Source organism: Coffea eugenioides, chromosome 3, assembly GCF_003713205.1.
Source record: "Coffea eugenioides isolate CCC68of chromosome 3, Ceug_1.0, whole genome shotgun sequence".
NCBI lineage: Eukaryota > Viridiplantae > Streptophyta > Magnoliopsida > Gentianales > Rubiaceae > Coffea > Coffea eugenioides.
The window spans coordinates 31,739,020-31,754,720 of NC_040037.1; the positions used below are offsets into that span (position 1 = coordinate 31,739,020).

At 37.2% G+C, this 15,701-nt stretch overlaps 1 protein-coding gene across 2 annotated transcripts; it reads left to right on the forward strand.

Annotated features, from left to right (window-relative positions):
* Positions 1–3,500: 3,500 nt before the first annotated feature.
* LOC113765466 (flowering time control protein FPA) lies at positions 3,501–15,327 on the forward strand. 2 transcript variants are annotated; one of them, XM_027309658.1, is made up of 7 exons: positions 3,501–3,718; positions 3,821–4,133; positions 6,337–6,582; positions 6,750–6,866; positions 7,082–8,016; positions 8,729–10,060; positions 15,053–15,327. In XM_027309658.1, exons 2-6 carry the CDS (start codon positions 3,852–3,854, stop codon positions 10,041–10,043), a joined length of 2,895 nt encoding a protein of 964 aa, XP_027165459.1. In that variant the 5' UTR covers positions 3,501–3,718; positions 3,821–3,851; the 3' UTR covers positions 10,044–10,060; positions 15,053–15,327. The 2 variants fall into 2 exon arrangements, with proteins under 2 accessions (XP_027165459.1, XP_027165460.1); XM_027309659.1 differs by lacking the exon at positions 15,053–15,327 and adding an exon at positions 13,051–13,653 and having other exon boundaries at positions 3,501–4,133.
* Positions 15,328–15,701: the final 374 nt, after the last annotated feature.

Genomic DNA, 15,701 nt, shown 5'->3' on the forward strand with positions numbered 1-15,701 from the left:
GTGGTTAAATGAGGTTTTTATCACTTTTTACTTGGATTTTGTGTATTTTGACAGTTTTGACACATTTTCGTATTTCGGCTATAACTTGAGTTACAATGATCGGATTGGGATGATTCTTGAACCCATTTGAAGATAAGAGATAGATCTACAACTTTGGTGAAGACATCCGAATCCAGTTTGAAGGTTTTCAAAATCAAAAAGCCGAATTACATTAGCTAATTTCTGTTGGTCGAAGCTGAAACAGGGCAATGAGCAGACAAGGGTATTTCAGTCATATCTCAGCCTACACAGATCCAAATGAGGTGATTCTTGATGCATTGGAAAGATAACTCAAAAGGCTACAACTTTCGTGTTTTACACATGAGCTGGTTCAGCCTCTAACATCAAGAAAAGATCGGTTGAAGTTGGGCCAAAAACAGAGCAAGTGATCCACACTCGGATCCACTATTCATCCGAACCCTCGGCTGTTTCTGGGTTAGTGGATCCGAGCTCGGATCCATACGGATCCGAGGCACTGTAGCAGCTCGGATCACTGGTCAGAAAAGGCTGCTTTATACGCGTAAAACTCAATTTCACCTCCACCAACTCACATGTGATGCTAGACATGTGAGAAACATTCCCAGCTGTAAAAGGGAGATGTAATCCTCATTTCTTGACCACCTTTCATCATTAAATAGCCAAATTCATTGCAAAAAAAGGGATGGGGAGTTCATAGCAGAAAATATAGAGAGTGAGCTACGGGAGAAGCTTGGAGTCTGCAGAAATGTAGCTCTTTCATCTCCCTAGTGTTAGTTTAGCTTAGTATAGAGTAGTGTAGCTTTTCCATTCTTGTTTATTATCTAGATTAGGATGAAGATGGAGGATGAAGAAGGCAAGGAAGAAAGCTCATGTGACAAGGGTTGTATTCCTTCCAAATTCTTTATCTTTTGTATTTGATTCCAAGTTTAGTTAATATACAAGTTCTGGATTTTGTGTTTAATATGTATTTCTAAAGTTTATACCTTGGGTTTGGTTGAACTTTCTATAATTGTTAGTGTTTATTATTTGGTTATTTGACTGCTATGATTTGAGCAAGTTATTTAGCACTTTGGCTCTTTAAATCATGATTAATCTGGTACCATTGATTGTGATTATCTAAGGTGTTGTTTCTGCAATGGAAATTGAGATTTAACACTAGTTCAAGAAGTGCTAAACATAGGGAGTACACTCACGAAAGTAGAGGTGCATCTATGTGGTTTTTAGTGATTCATTTCATGTAATTTCATTGAAGAAATGAACTTGTAGCTAATTTCATAACCATGAGAATAGGTATGGATTAGTTATGAGTATAATTGATTCACTACGAAAGTGGGATTCAAATGCATAAGGAAATTACACCATAACTAGCCTAGATGTAGTAATTAATGATCCAAATATAGCACTTGCTTGAGTAGTTAGGGATACCACAACCCAAGGAGCTTTCATTTGTCATTTTGTATAATTTCAATAGGTTAAATTTGTTATAATTCATTGATAGTCTAAATAATAGAGAAGCTTTAGTAGTACCGGTAATTGCAATCTTCCTTGTGGGATCGACCCTTAATACCCTATACTCGCTCACGATTCGTATACTTGCGATAAATCGCGTGTGGGGTATTTAGGAGTTTATAAATGTAAAACTTGATTAGGATGAGTTTAATTGTATATGTATACTCCGCGCACGTCAAGTGGAATTGAGAAGAAAACAAGATTTAGGGGAATTGGCAGCCACCTCCACAACTTCTTGTCTCTATTCAGCGATGAATCCAGACAAGCACTCCATTCGGCACATAAAACACATAGTCCAATCATGGGATCTTAATCATGCTTTTCAATGATCATCACTCAATATTTATATGCTTTTGAATAGAATAATACATCATTGTTTGGTTCATCTTTCTTAGTAGTTGAACTATATAAAGTAGTAGATTAACTCCAAATCCAGTGCTTTATGTGCTATAGATATTTTTAGATTTTTTTCCATCCTTATTGTTGCCTCATTACTGAATAGTAGTGTGGTTTCAAGATCATTGGTACACAAACTTGCATTCTTTAGTTGTACTTTCAATTTGCTATCTTTAATTTTCACAATACACTTAATTAATGGTTATACTAAATGCATGCAAGTAACTATTTTTTTTTTAATTTTCAACAAGTATTATCTTGTAGATGCTAGATATGGCATTAACAATGGGTTCATTCCTCCTTATTTTGGAGTTCGATGATAATCTCCCTCGAAATGAAAAAGAACTTTCAATTTTTGTCACTCTTCCTTGCTGACAACTATCAAACGAGATTTTGGTATTTTAAAGAAACGAGTTAAGGTGGTGGATAATGAACCATTTTGGAATTTAAAAACCCTAGATATGGTCTTGGCATACTATATCATATACAATCACATCATGGGTATAGCTCCAAATGATATATACATAGAAGTAGTCATTCAAGATCAACAATCTGAAATTCCAAATGTTTTAACTGAACAAGCATCTCATGCACAGCCTTATCAAACACAAAGTGAGAGGCGAGTTGAAAATAGAGAACAGGCAAGGAAAATGGATGCAATTGCACATGCTATGTATGCAGATTACACGCGAAGAATATAAAATAGATAATTTAGATGGAAAATATTTTGTCCAAAATATTTCTTAAAAATGACCTGTAATTTTGTTGTACTTACTTGTTTGATAGTCTTCCACTAGTCCTTCATACATTTTTAGCATTGATAATTCCATTTAAGGATTCATAGTATAATTTGAATAAATGTTTGACGAAAATGAGAATATGATTATAGTGGACAGAAAGTACAAGTAATTGGTAATGAGATGAATGTTTGAGGGTAGGACATTTGTAACATATCAACAAACACTAAAAAAGAAAATCAAAAAATATTTTCACTCATGAATCAAAGATTGGAAAATATTTTCATTAATTAACCAAGCACCAGAAAATTATGGAAAAGGAAATAACTTTCCAGTCAACCGAACCGACTAATTGTATTTGTCAACGTAACCGTTCATAACTATTCTAAGTATTGCAACTACCAAATTATCTATTTTTTTTTATTAAAAATTACTTATAAATTAAAGTTTGTTAATAAAAAATTCTTATAAAATTTATTTGTGTAAGATAAAATTTTCAAATTCATCAAAAATAATAATTATTTCTAAATTGCACACACATTGCCTTTAACGCTAGTATTAATTATTTATGAAATACATATGACATCCCGGGTCAGAAACGGCGCTTATTAGCCCAATTTTTAACCATTAAGAGTTCTAGTTCAAGGAACAGATTGAATTTTTAAAACTTTGTTCGTTGAATTTTTAAAACCCCCAGTCCTTTGGTCAAAAACATAAGGGGTCTAAATGTAATTAATTCTAGGCTAACACAAACCGACTCCTACCCGCTCCATTTGTCCCTGTATATATATATATTAAGCCATCAACTCCTCGGCCGGCTCCAAAGGTGATTAATATATCAACACTATAAAAATATTCGTTAACCCTAGTTAATTACTCTCTTCTGTTAAATCCCATTCATCATCCCCTTCTAGCTCATTATTTTCTCCTGCGCCATCTTTGGTCCTTATCTTCTCCTATCCCGTCTTCTCTTTCTCACAATTGAAAAAAAAAAAAGAAAAATCCAGAATATCTGTATCCATTCAGGTTTTGTATCCCTTTGTTCATTATAAAAAAAGGTGAAGAATTTCCTTACAATTTTGGAAATCAGTTTTCTCTCTATTTATCGTCTTTAAAATCGTAAGCTCTTTTTTCCACCTGTTTTTTGTGTTTTCTTCTAGGGTTTTCGGTTATTTAGTTCTGGTAGTAATTATGCCGCCGCCGACGAGCAAATCAACGTCGTCGCTGTCTTCCGACGGGGAGGCGCCGGCATCGAACAATCTCTGGATCGGTAATCTATCCCCTGAAGTTACCGATTCGGAATTGACGGCGCTCTTCGAAAAGCACGGGCCGGTCGATAGCATAACCAATTACGCATCTCGAAGCTATGGCTTCGTATATTATAAGAAAATTGAGGACGCCAAATCCGCCAAAGAAAAGCTTCAGGGCACAATTCTCCATGGGAACCCGATTAAGATCGAGTTCGCTAAACCGGTTCGTCAAACTCTTTTGATTCGTAGTCATAAAAATCCCAACAGTAATAATTATTATAATTGTTGTTCGAAATTTTTTGTTTCAGTTTTGATGTGGCGTTTGATTAATAGCACTAATGGATTTCTCGAATTTTCCTCCTTCGATGCAAATTTTGCTTTTGCGTTTTTTATTTTTGATTTTTTTTTGAGGGGCTTCAGTTTTTTTTTTGGGTTTGGGGGGAGGGGGGGCCTTGAAGTCGAATTGATGATTCCAACTTTTTATACGAATTCATGGTAATAGAAAAGCGCGAGAAAAAGATTGTGGTTCCATTTCTTTTTCTTTGGGTAATAGATTTATTTTTCTCTACAAATCAAAGTCAGAGATTAAAAAAAAGGAGTAAAGTTAACAATTGTGAAATTAAAAAGGACTAATCGACAAAGAATTGAGTTTTGCTCAAGATTTTCGATAAATTTTCCCTGCGCACCAACCCAATGACTAGGACGGCGGAATAGCCGGCGCTGCTATGAAAATCTGGGCTGTTGAGAGCAGCGTGAAAGTCTGGGCTGTGTAGAGAATATGAACATGCCACAATTCAACGTACGTGAATACTAATTTCTTACAATTTATGCTTCTTCAGATCTTGTAGAGAATATGAACATGTCACAATTCAGGGTAAAAGATGCGTTGGGCTTTTACGCATCAAAGCTCAATCTTGTAGAAATTCATTGTATTGTATGATCAAAGCTACTGGACATGTTCCCGAAATTTTTGCGTTTATTACACTACCAGTTTCTGGGGTACTTTCCCATTGGAAGACATACCTTTTCGCACGATGACTTGCAATGTAATCTAAGTAATCGTGCGTCCAACTTATCGAGAAACACGTCTACCCATTAAAATTTCACTTGAACAACAAATTCCAAGCCTTTCAGCATCTATATATTAGATAAAAGTACAAAATATTGACAGTTAACTGTGCGACGATATGTTTTGCATGGATATTTAGATCTTCAGGAGTGTGCCCGTTTAGATATGATGATGGATGGCGCATTAATAGATAAGGTCAACCATGGTTTTTCCTTCATGTAATTTGCTTCTTGTGGTTTATGAGCTGGAGACATCATAGGATCTGATCAACTGGAGGTCCGACTTGTCTGGCAAATGGTCAACTTATTCTTTTATTGCACTTAGTACCAACGTTTTCTTGCATTCAATGTTTAAGATGCAAGGAAAAAGTTATCACTTTGCGTCCATTTCTGGTTGAACAGAAGTTGTGTTAAGAAAATAAATCATCATACCAAAATCTCTAATGAGCAAATTGTCGTATAAAATACTATATGAAAAAAAAAGAACAGTGTGGTTGCAAATCTTTGGACACTTCTTTAGTAGATTGTGCAAAAACGAGATTGCTCCATTAAGGCCTGACATTGCAGTAATTTGATACATGATGAATCCTCTTTACATGCATGCATAGGAATACTGGTCAACTTCTGCTTTTTAAAACTATTTTTGAAGTGGAGTTTATTTAATTGCCTAACAAATTTGTGGGGCGGTTGTGTTATTACTTGTTATAAGGTGCTGTGCTTGCAGTTATTTTTTGCTTGTTTGTCTAGTGCAAATATTACATTTGGTGTAAACAATGGGCGTTCATTGGTCATAATTATCATTAGATTGAGACCATTTGAACTTTAAGTCCCTTCATATCCTACGTTGTCTCTTTTGCCTTTTTCTTCTGTCTTTTTCATGATTTTTCTCAAGTTACTAATCAGCGTAATTGTTGTATTGATGGTAGTTGTTCTTTTCTTTAGCATGTCTTGCATGTATAGTGGACTTCAGTGAAATATAGAATTAGAACAAAAAATTAATTATGCTTTGTGGAGCTGATGGTGTTCTCTGCCTTGTTCAGACTTGGGTCTATGATAGTTACTCTATGTGATGCATCATATTCTATTCTTTTCTTTTCTCTTTCCTTGTTTTTGAAATGTCTTTTCTTTTCTCACTACTATGGTTTCATTTGTTTTTTGAGTTCTATAACTATTCTGCCACTTATTCCCCTATTGTATTTCTGAGGCACCGTACTGGTAGTCAGTTATTGTAAAAGTGTAAACATGAGTATATTTTTTAGTTGTTAATTTGTGTCAATATACATGATAGATCATCAAAATAGGCCTGTAAGATTCAGTTTGTTTTGGTATTTTGTTGTTCTTATGTAGTTTCCTTGCAGGCTAAACCATGTAAGAGCTTATGGGTGGCTGGAATAAGCCAATCTGTCTCAAAAGAAGAACTGGAAGAAGAATTTACGAGATTTGGTAAAATCCAGGAATTTAAATTTCTTAGAGACCGTAATACTGCATATGTCGACTTTTCTAGATTAGAGGATGCTTCTCAAGCGTTGAAGAATATGAATGGGAGGAGAATTGGTGGGGATCAGATACGTGTGGATTTTCTTCGATCACAACCTTCTAGAAGAGTAAGCATCCAACTGCTAAATTACCTTAGAAGTTTGGTTATAGCTTCTTGTTGGTGACTTAGAAAATATCATACATTGGTCATGAAAGTCATGGCTTGTACTTGTTCCATATTGCTCATCCTTGTAACTTGCATAGAGAGGTTATATTGTGTTCACATATAATGCAGGAGCAGTTACCTGATTTTCGTGATGCAAGGGAAGGACATTTCCCCAACAGGAGCATTGGCCCTCCAGATACACGGTGGATGGCACAAGAGTCTATCCAAGTTGGGTCAAAACGACATGTACTATTCAATCCTTAAAAATGATTTAGTTTTTGTCTGCTGTCATCAGTGATTTTTGTAGATCTTTATGCTTGAAAGGTCTTCAGATTGGTTTTTTTTTCTGCCATAACTGTCTTGGATGCAAATCTTATTGAAACCATTTCTTGTTTCTTTTGGGATCCATGAGCTATCTAAGAACTAATGCTCTCCTGTACTTCCTTTTCTCCCTTTTGCAGCAATTCCAGTCTCCAGGAGGGCGGAGGGGAGATGGTCAACCAAGCAAGGTCTTGTGGATAAGTTATCCTCCTTCAGTTCAGATTGATGAAGACATGTTGCATAATGCAATGATTCTGTTTGGTGAGATAGAAAGGATTAAAACTTTTGAAGACAGGAACTATGCGTTTGTACAATTTAGAAGTGTAGATGAAGCACGACTTGCAAAAGAAGGTTTGCAAGGCAAGCTTTTTAGTGATCCACGAATCTCAATTGAGTATTCAAACAGTGAACTTGCACCAAACAAAGATTACTTGGGGAATTATCCTGGAACCAAAGGGACAAGGCCAGATACGTACCTGAATGATGTTCCATTTAGGCATGGACAAATGGACATAATTAGTCATGATTCTGGAGTTTTGCCACCTCGTGGAGCCCCTGGACCTGATGGCATTATGAGGCCATTAGGTCCTCAAGGAAATTTTGATCTTCAAGGTGGTCATCACGCCCATTTGGGGGGTCCAAATTGGAGAAGATCTTCTCCTGCACCTGGCCTGCTGTCTTCACCTTCTGCCAGTCTCAATCTGCCAAATAGATCTGCATCAAGTGCTTGGGATGTCTTTGATGCCAGCCAACTTCAGAGGGAGTCCAAAAGATCAAGGGTTGAGGGAACTTTGCAAGCTCACAATTCATCATTTCCTGCCAGAAGAACTGATGACCAAGGGTTGGGTTTGGATGAACCATATGGGCTTCGTACATACGCAGGTTCTACAGATCCTCTTTCTAATTTTGAAGGAAGAAGTCATCTTAGCCCAGTTGGCATGCAAATTTCAGTTGGTGGACTAGGAAAGCGCATTCCTGAGCCTGATTATGTGTGGCGAGGGATTATTGCAAAAGGTGGCTCACTTATTTGCCATGCCCGTTGTGTTCCTATAGGGGAAGGTATCAGTTCTGAGATGTAAGTATATTATTTTCAAACAACTTCATTGGTCTTTTTGATGCTTCTTGCAAACTTTGTGCAGTATGTCCTTAGTTTGAATTGGACCGCTCTTTCCTTTATTTTATTGCATGAAGCATTCTTAATAACTTAATTTCTTCCCATATAATAGAATGTTTACTTTATTTATAATCTGATGTTTAGTTTATTTGGGTGGTCTTTTGGGCTTTTCATGATCTCGTCAAAGTTCTACTGTAAGTGTGCTAAGTTTTTGTAATTCTGTTGTGGGGTGGTTTTCACTGGTGTTCTTTTTCTATTTTTCTCTGTTAAGTAGGTTGTGCATGGAGTATTTCTAGTTGCATATCATTTTTTTTCCCCGAGTATCAGCCATCTATTTGAGTATCTTAAAATTGTTGGATGGGTTTAGTGCTGAGTGTTCATCAACAGTATTTATTCTGAGTGTGGCATATGCTTCACGCATGGGACATAGCTAACAAAGAAAAGCTGTGAATTGTTCACCTGTAGTTTCCCTATTTCAGAAGTCTGATTGTTCCATGAAGTGTTTGTATGGGATCCAGGCGGTTGAGTCCATTTTAGTTCTTGCTGATTTTCGAATTTTTCTGCCTTTGAGTTTTCTTCTTTCCATGAGTTTTTGTTTATTTAGCTTATTGCCAACATTTATTTGATTTAATTCCACTATTGGCTTGACGTATAATGTGTGTTCATTTTGCAGTCCAGAGGTTGTTAATTGCACAGCTCGGACTGGGTTGGACTTGTTAACCAAGCATTATGCTGATGCTGTTGGTTTTAGCATCGCATTCTTCTTACCCGACAGTGAAGCTGATTTTGCTTCATATACAGAGTTTTTGAGATACTTGGGAGCTAGAAATCGGGCTGGTGTTGCCAAGTTTGACGATGGCACCACCTTGTTCTTGGTGCCTCCATCTGATTTTCTGACCAATGTTCTTAAGGTTACGGGACCTGAAAGGCTTTATGGAGTTGTTTTAGAGTTTCCCCAAGCAGCTCCTGCTAGCTCAAATATTCCGCCGTCATTGGTTCAGCCGCAGTATGTGGATGCACAGCAGCAAGCTAGTTCTCTAACTGGATATAATGAGATAGCGCAGGAGGAAATTGGTATACAAATGGGTTATAACAAGGTGGTACCGGAAGATATGAAACCACCTCTGAAAATGTTGGGCTCCTCTTTGAATTCTACTCCGCCAATCAATAATGCTGCAGTTTCTCAAGCTGGACTTAAATTAACACCTGATCTTATTGCCACTCTAGCTTCTATATATCAGGGAAACAGTAAGTCATCTGGTTCAGAAAGTTCATCAGTACAGTCTGCTTCAACAACATTGGGCCCTGCATTAAATATTACCCCTGCACCTGATAAAGGACTTCCACAAGGGTGGCAGCATGAACGTCAAGTTCCTGAGCAAGCAGGTTATGTTACACAACAATTCAACAGCCAGTTTCATAGCCAAGCACAATTTATTCCACAAGTTCATGCTTATCCTGCGGTGTCAAACACCCTCAATCTTCCTGCTCAAGGTGCCCTTGGCTATAGCCAAATCCAAGATCGTGGTTTCAACATGCAACCTCAAGGTGCTGTGTCATCTAGACCAATTGCCTCTGCAACCCCATCTCAAGGACAGGTTTCAGCCTTGTCTAATGTTGACCAGCAGCATCAACTTGGAATGCCCCATGATCCTCTGAAGGGGCATGGGATGGCACAGGGAACTGATGCATTGAGGTTGTATGGTTCGTCGGTCCTTCACCAGCCTACAAATCTTGTAACATTGGGCAGTGAGATTAATGGTCCCAATGTCCTACAGCATGCTTCTATGCCACAAACTACTGAAGCTGATGTTAGGAATCAGGTGCAGGAGCATCATTCAGCTTTGCAAGGAGCAGGCCAGGATACATCTGAGACTGAGGAAGAAAAGAATAGACGCTATCAATCAACTTTACTATTTGCTGTCAATCTCCTTAACAGGGTGCAGCAACCACCTGGAACTCAGACTGGGCAAGGTTCTGGCAGCTGACAGAATTGCCCCACCAGGTAAGATATCAATTCCTTTGTTTGTCATCAGTTGGAGTAGTTTTATGATAGCTGCTCTTCTACTATAATGCGGCATTTTGGTTTGATTATGTGAGGGCAGAGTTAAATTTTTGCAGTTTTCATGATCTGCTGTGTTGCTATTATGTGATTGGTGAACATGTGCTGTTTTGGTTTTAATCTCTTTGAAGAGTACGTTCCTAAATTAGTTGGCTATAGTTTTCTATGCCTGAGGCTTAAAAAGAAATTGAGGTAAGCTAATGAATGGGCTGGAATTGAGTAGGTGGTTCCCTGCAATGCTGTTTTGAAACATTCATTGAAAATTTTTTTGGGGGGAATTTGGTGTCAAGGAGATGCGCTGGGAGTTTCTCAGAAGTTACCTGCAGATAGAAAGTTACTTGGTCGACAGTTGCCTGCTTTAGGAGTTTATTTAAATTTGAAGTCTTCAGGTGAAATTGTTTAGCTAATTGCAGTGCATATTAGTTAGGCTTGTGGAATGTAGAAGTTAAATTAGGTAATTGATAGGAGGTGGTGTGAATTCTGGTCTTTAAGGATGATCATTAAGCAAAAACAGAAGTTGTTGACCGGGAGAAAGAAACAGGAAGTTTGTTGCTGAAATGGAGGGAATTAGAACAAACCAGACAGTATTCTTGTTTTAGTCATCTACTTTAGGAAGTATCTGTCACTTACACTTGTCATGGATATCTCTTTATGGTTGGGGTGCTTTAGCTAAATTGAACTACATTCAAATGTATTTTTGTCTTTTTCTTTTACTGGAGTTCAGTTGTACATTCTAAGTTATTTTTGTAGCGGAATTCAGTGGGACAAAAACAGGAAGTTTGCCACTGAAAGGGGTGGGAGGAATCTCTTTAGGATTAGTTTGATGCAGATAAAGTTAACTACATTCAAATTTATTTTTGTTGTGTGTTGCTGAAGTGCACTAATATATGTTAGGTTGTTGAATATGCCATATAAAGACATGTCTATTGTATTTTTGACTTGGCCAAGTGTAAACTGTATAATTTGTTTATTCCTACAGGTTTTGGGCCTTTGTTCCCGTGTTTTAATAATGCATTTCCTGTGTCATTTTTTTTTGGGGCAAAACTTAGTGTTTTAAGTTCCATGAACTCCATCATGATTAAATCAGTATGTTCTAGAAGTTTGCCCTTGTGCTGTCTTTATGGCATGGTTGAATACTTACAACTAGGAAAAAAGTTGGGTGTGTTTAGCAGATGTTACTGAAGTTGTTTTAGCTGGATTCAATGTTCGATGCATCTTTTATGTCATACTTATTCATGAAGTTAAGCTAAAGTATTAGGGATTAGATTGCTCCCTTAGTACCGTAGTGACAAAACACGCCCCCCCTCCCTCCCCTCCCGAAAAAAAAAAAAACCCCTCCTCTCCTGTCTAAAACATAGGAAAACCAAAGAAAAAATGGAGGAACAGAGAATCTTCATCACTTCGCCTCCTGATCTGGCTGTTAGTGAAGATGAATTGTAGTAACCTTTTCTCTACAGTGGTATATTCTGAATGTCTCATTGTTAAATTTAGTTGTCTTTAATGAGTCAACGCTGTAGCAAGTTGTAAACTTGGCGCCATGCTTGGATATTCAGTTTTTTTTTTTTGGTGATTTATAATACTTATTTTGATTACATGTATGCCTGTGCTGACTCTCGTCAAGCAATTGGTTGGTAGTTAAGATAAATTTACATCTATGCTTTAGGGCTGTTTGACTGCTTGTCTAAGCATTTGCCTTTTTCTGTTGCATGTTCAAGTCCATCATGTGTCACTGTAGATTGCGTCTTTTCTTGACTATGGTTAACTATATTCTTTCAGTCTGTCGGTGTCATGCTTTTCATCTGTAACACTGAGCATCTATGAATCTTGTCAAGTGTAATCCTAATTTATGAAGCTTTTGTTTACTTTTCTAAATATTCCTATGGTGTTCTTTCTATTTCTTTATGCATGTTCTTTCTGTAGGTAGGATAGAAGAGTTTTAAGTGAGATAATATCAGATGTTAAAGCATATTGGAGTCTGTAGAGTTGCCATTAATAAGCCGGAAAAGAGTAGAAGTGTTTATATGGAGCATATACCTGAGCATAACTGATTCAAGTTAACTATAGCAAATAAGACCGGGAAAAGGGAAAAAGGCTTGGAGAAAGATGTAAATGCAATGAGCAGATAAAAATGTTGATGACTGACTTGCGCTTTTGACCTTGTAACTGTCTTAGTGGTTCCTGAGGTTTTCTATTCATGGGGATGGGTGTCAAAGTGGGAGCACTTACTACTAGGTTAACCTGGGAGTGGGGCTGTGCATTCGAGAGTATAGATCCAGCAAACCATACAAGTTTGTTACACCTTCGTGTACTTAAATATTTCAAACCCAAAAGCATAAAGCTGGGTGTGAGGCTGCTAGTACCAGAGTATACAATCCAGCATACCAATTAAGTTTTTTACACTTTCACGTGCTTAATACATTGAATGCAACTCCAAAAATTTCTCTCCTAATCAAATCTAAACTTGAGACTGAAAAGTATTACTCCATTTACAAACTCTGATAGGAATCCGTCAGTTCACAGTATATTGCGTGAAAAAATGTGGCACCTAAAGGAATTAACCTAGCTCTTTTAAAGCGTGTTAGCTTCTGCAGCCCAAACCGATGAAATTTGCGCTGTTAGTTTTAGCAACAAACTTTTGATAGACCAAAGCAATTTGACAAATTAGAGCTGACCAACCAACTTTTGTCGAGACAAAAGAATATGATAATGTTTTTAAAAAAATTGAAAAAAGATTGGGATTCTTCAACTCTTTGTCTAACTTAGGTACTCTCTATAAATTAAATCGTTGTCTGTATTCACATTACTACATGTTTTTCGCTACATTACGTGGGAAGATTACTAACAAGTCTACACAATGAGGATTGAACATTTGTTCAGTCAAGTATGACTTGGGATAGATGCTAACGAATTTAGATGATTCATTGACTGCATAGGTTTGTGCTGACCCGGATAAATGGACACTCAAATATATAGCGAGTTGATAATGAGCATATTGCGCGGCTAGAAGGTGATAGCGACTGTAAAATGTAGAGAAGGTCAATCATGACCAAATACTGGTTGGAGTTCTACGATATGGCAAAAGTAAATAGGAAATAAATAATGCAGCTAGACGGGTTGTGGAAGGCAAATGGTATCTTAGGATAAAACTGATGAACGAAAACAGGGTGCCCTATTTGGGAATCTCCAGATCTATGCGGTCTTTAGCGGTCCAATGGGGTTTGTTTGAAGGGAAATATTAACCAAAACATTTGGTCTATGATTGTATCCTCCATTGCGAAGTCTTCTTTGAAGTGGAACGCTCGTGTATTAATTGCATCTCTTCGACACTCGGAACAATTCGTGTTTTAACTCCATTTCTTAACTCTTGTAACAGCAGTGTTTTAACTGCATTTCTTTGGCACATTATAGCCGTTTTGTTAAACTAGTTCTAATCAAATACACAGCAAAGCCTATGCGTTGAGTTTGTATGCCTTTTCACAAATGTGATTGTGCGTAACATTTTGTGTAAAGTTAAGCTCGGTGTTTCTTAAATATATCTCCATTACTAGAAACTTCCTTGTGGTCGTTCCTTGAAGTTTTTACCCCTAAGCGCATTGAACATGAATCGTCTATGCCTTCAGTGCTACTACACTGTTTTCTTTTCTGAGGTACTTTCGTTAGTTGTGTAGGATATACACTGGATTGACTACTTGTCATAGTCCGTCAGCGTGTGTACTAATGTAGCAAGAGAATTCCTTGGCTATGAATTTCTCCCATTATATGATGTAGCAAGCGACGTTGTGGCTAACTCTCTGGTAATTCACCTCCTTTGCAACCTAATCGCTAGGTTTTCAGTTGACTTGCGTCGGCCAATCTTTGCGCTTTGATCAATCCTGAAAAGTCTCAAGGACTAGTTTTACTCGTAACCTTGCTCCATCTGACCTGTTTGGCACGATAAGCCTCCTAATCAGATTTATCCCTTTTTTGTTCCTTTTCTGATCTATGCTTATTTATTTAACCTCGAAATTTTGTTCTTTGGGCTTTCAAAACCAAAATGTTCGATATGCAAAAACCATGCAAATGATCTGTTATTCATACTCGTTTCTGCAATTTCCCCGTCTTTATAGTTGCCAAATCTTTGCTCGTTTCTGCGATGCAAATGTAGATAATGATAGAAGGATGTGCAGGTTGGGTGTTGTATGAGGTGGTAAAATTCCATGAGCTCTTTTTCTTTCATGGTCTATCCCTGATGTAAAATCACACCTGTTCATACTACAATGATAAACACAAATATCCTACGTTTCGGATACCATCGGTCGTGCAAGTGAAATTGAGCAACTGGCAAAATGAGCGAGTGGTTTGTTTAATTGTCACTTTCATCAAGAGTGTGTGCCAGAAATTGCTTCTAGTCTCCGGATTTTTTGCCTTGAAATTAGCCAAAATAGTATTTTGCACTATTGACAAGTGTCCTTTTCTTTTTGGGGTCCTTCCGCTAATGTTTGACAAGCTATGGTTGATGCTTGGTAGGATCTGTTGGCTTTTGGCAGGAGTGGGCCCCAAAACCCACTGTGCTATACACTACATAGATACTAATTTATTTTTATTTTTTTTTAAATACCCCCCTTTCATTGTTTGTTACTATTCACTTTAGTGTTACAAAATTGTAAATTCCGACTACAACGGGCAGCTAGTACAAGACAAAATTTAACACAATGTTATATTGCTTATTCTCGCCATGTTTAATCCCAGAAATTCAACCAAAAAAAAATTTCCTATCTATGTTCAGAAAATAAGTTTGCCGAAAGAAACAAAACAGAGACATGCAACTCTTTTTCCGGGTTCATAAGTTTTACGAATATGTTATACGGGTAATGTTGTATTAGGAATGTCCATTTTTCTTGGTTCTCTATGTTCGGAAAAAACCTGACTAATTTGAATTGATTTTGCAATGTGTAGGCGTAGTGGACTTTGGCAATGTCGGATTCGGGCTAAGTTTTGCAGTCAAAGATTAGGAGCTCCGATAAAAGATTCGATGCGGGCCGTCAAATGTGTGACAGAGCTAAATGGACGCAATCATCGTTTTGTTTTTTATGCTCCATATGACTTCTTCGAAGGCGACCCTCTTTTTCTTTTGTATATTTCTTTTTTTAGCATAATGGTCTTTTGGATATTTTTTTGTCAAATAATGGTCTTTTGGATTGGATTATCACAATTGTTAGAGCAACTTTTCTTTAGCCTTCTTAATTTAAATTGTGATATTTTGCTATTGGTTCCATGATACTTACGGACACATTGCACGCCCACGCATTCTTTCTCATGTTACAATCCAATGACAATCCCACAATTCTACGATTCAAATTTATAAATTTGATCTCAGTCCTAATAAAATTTTAGAGTTAATTCTGCGGTCGATGCCTTAGCCAAAGGAGCGAGCACAACTCAAAATTCAGTGACGTATGAAGCTTCTACTCTGCCTGCACGCGTCAAGGGCGTATCGTGTATAGATAGACAGTAGTAACCGCATATTCGTCATAGTACTAAGTTACAATTATAAGGAAATAGTACTCCTGTTATTTTTCTTCTTGTTTATTGGAGTCTTGGTCTA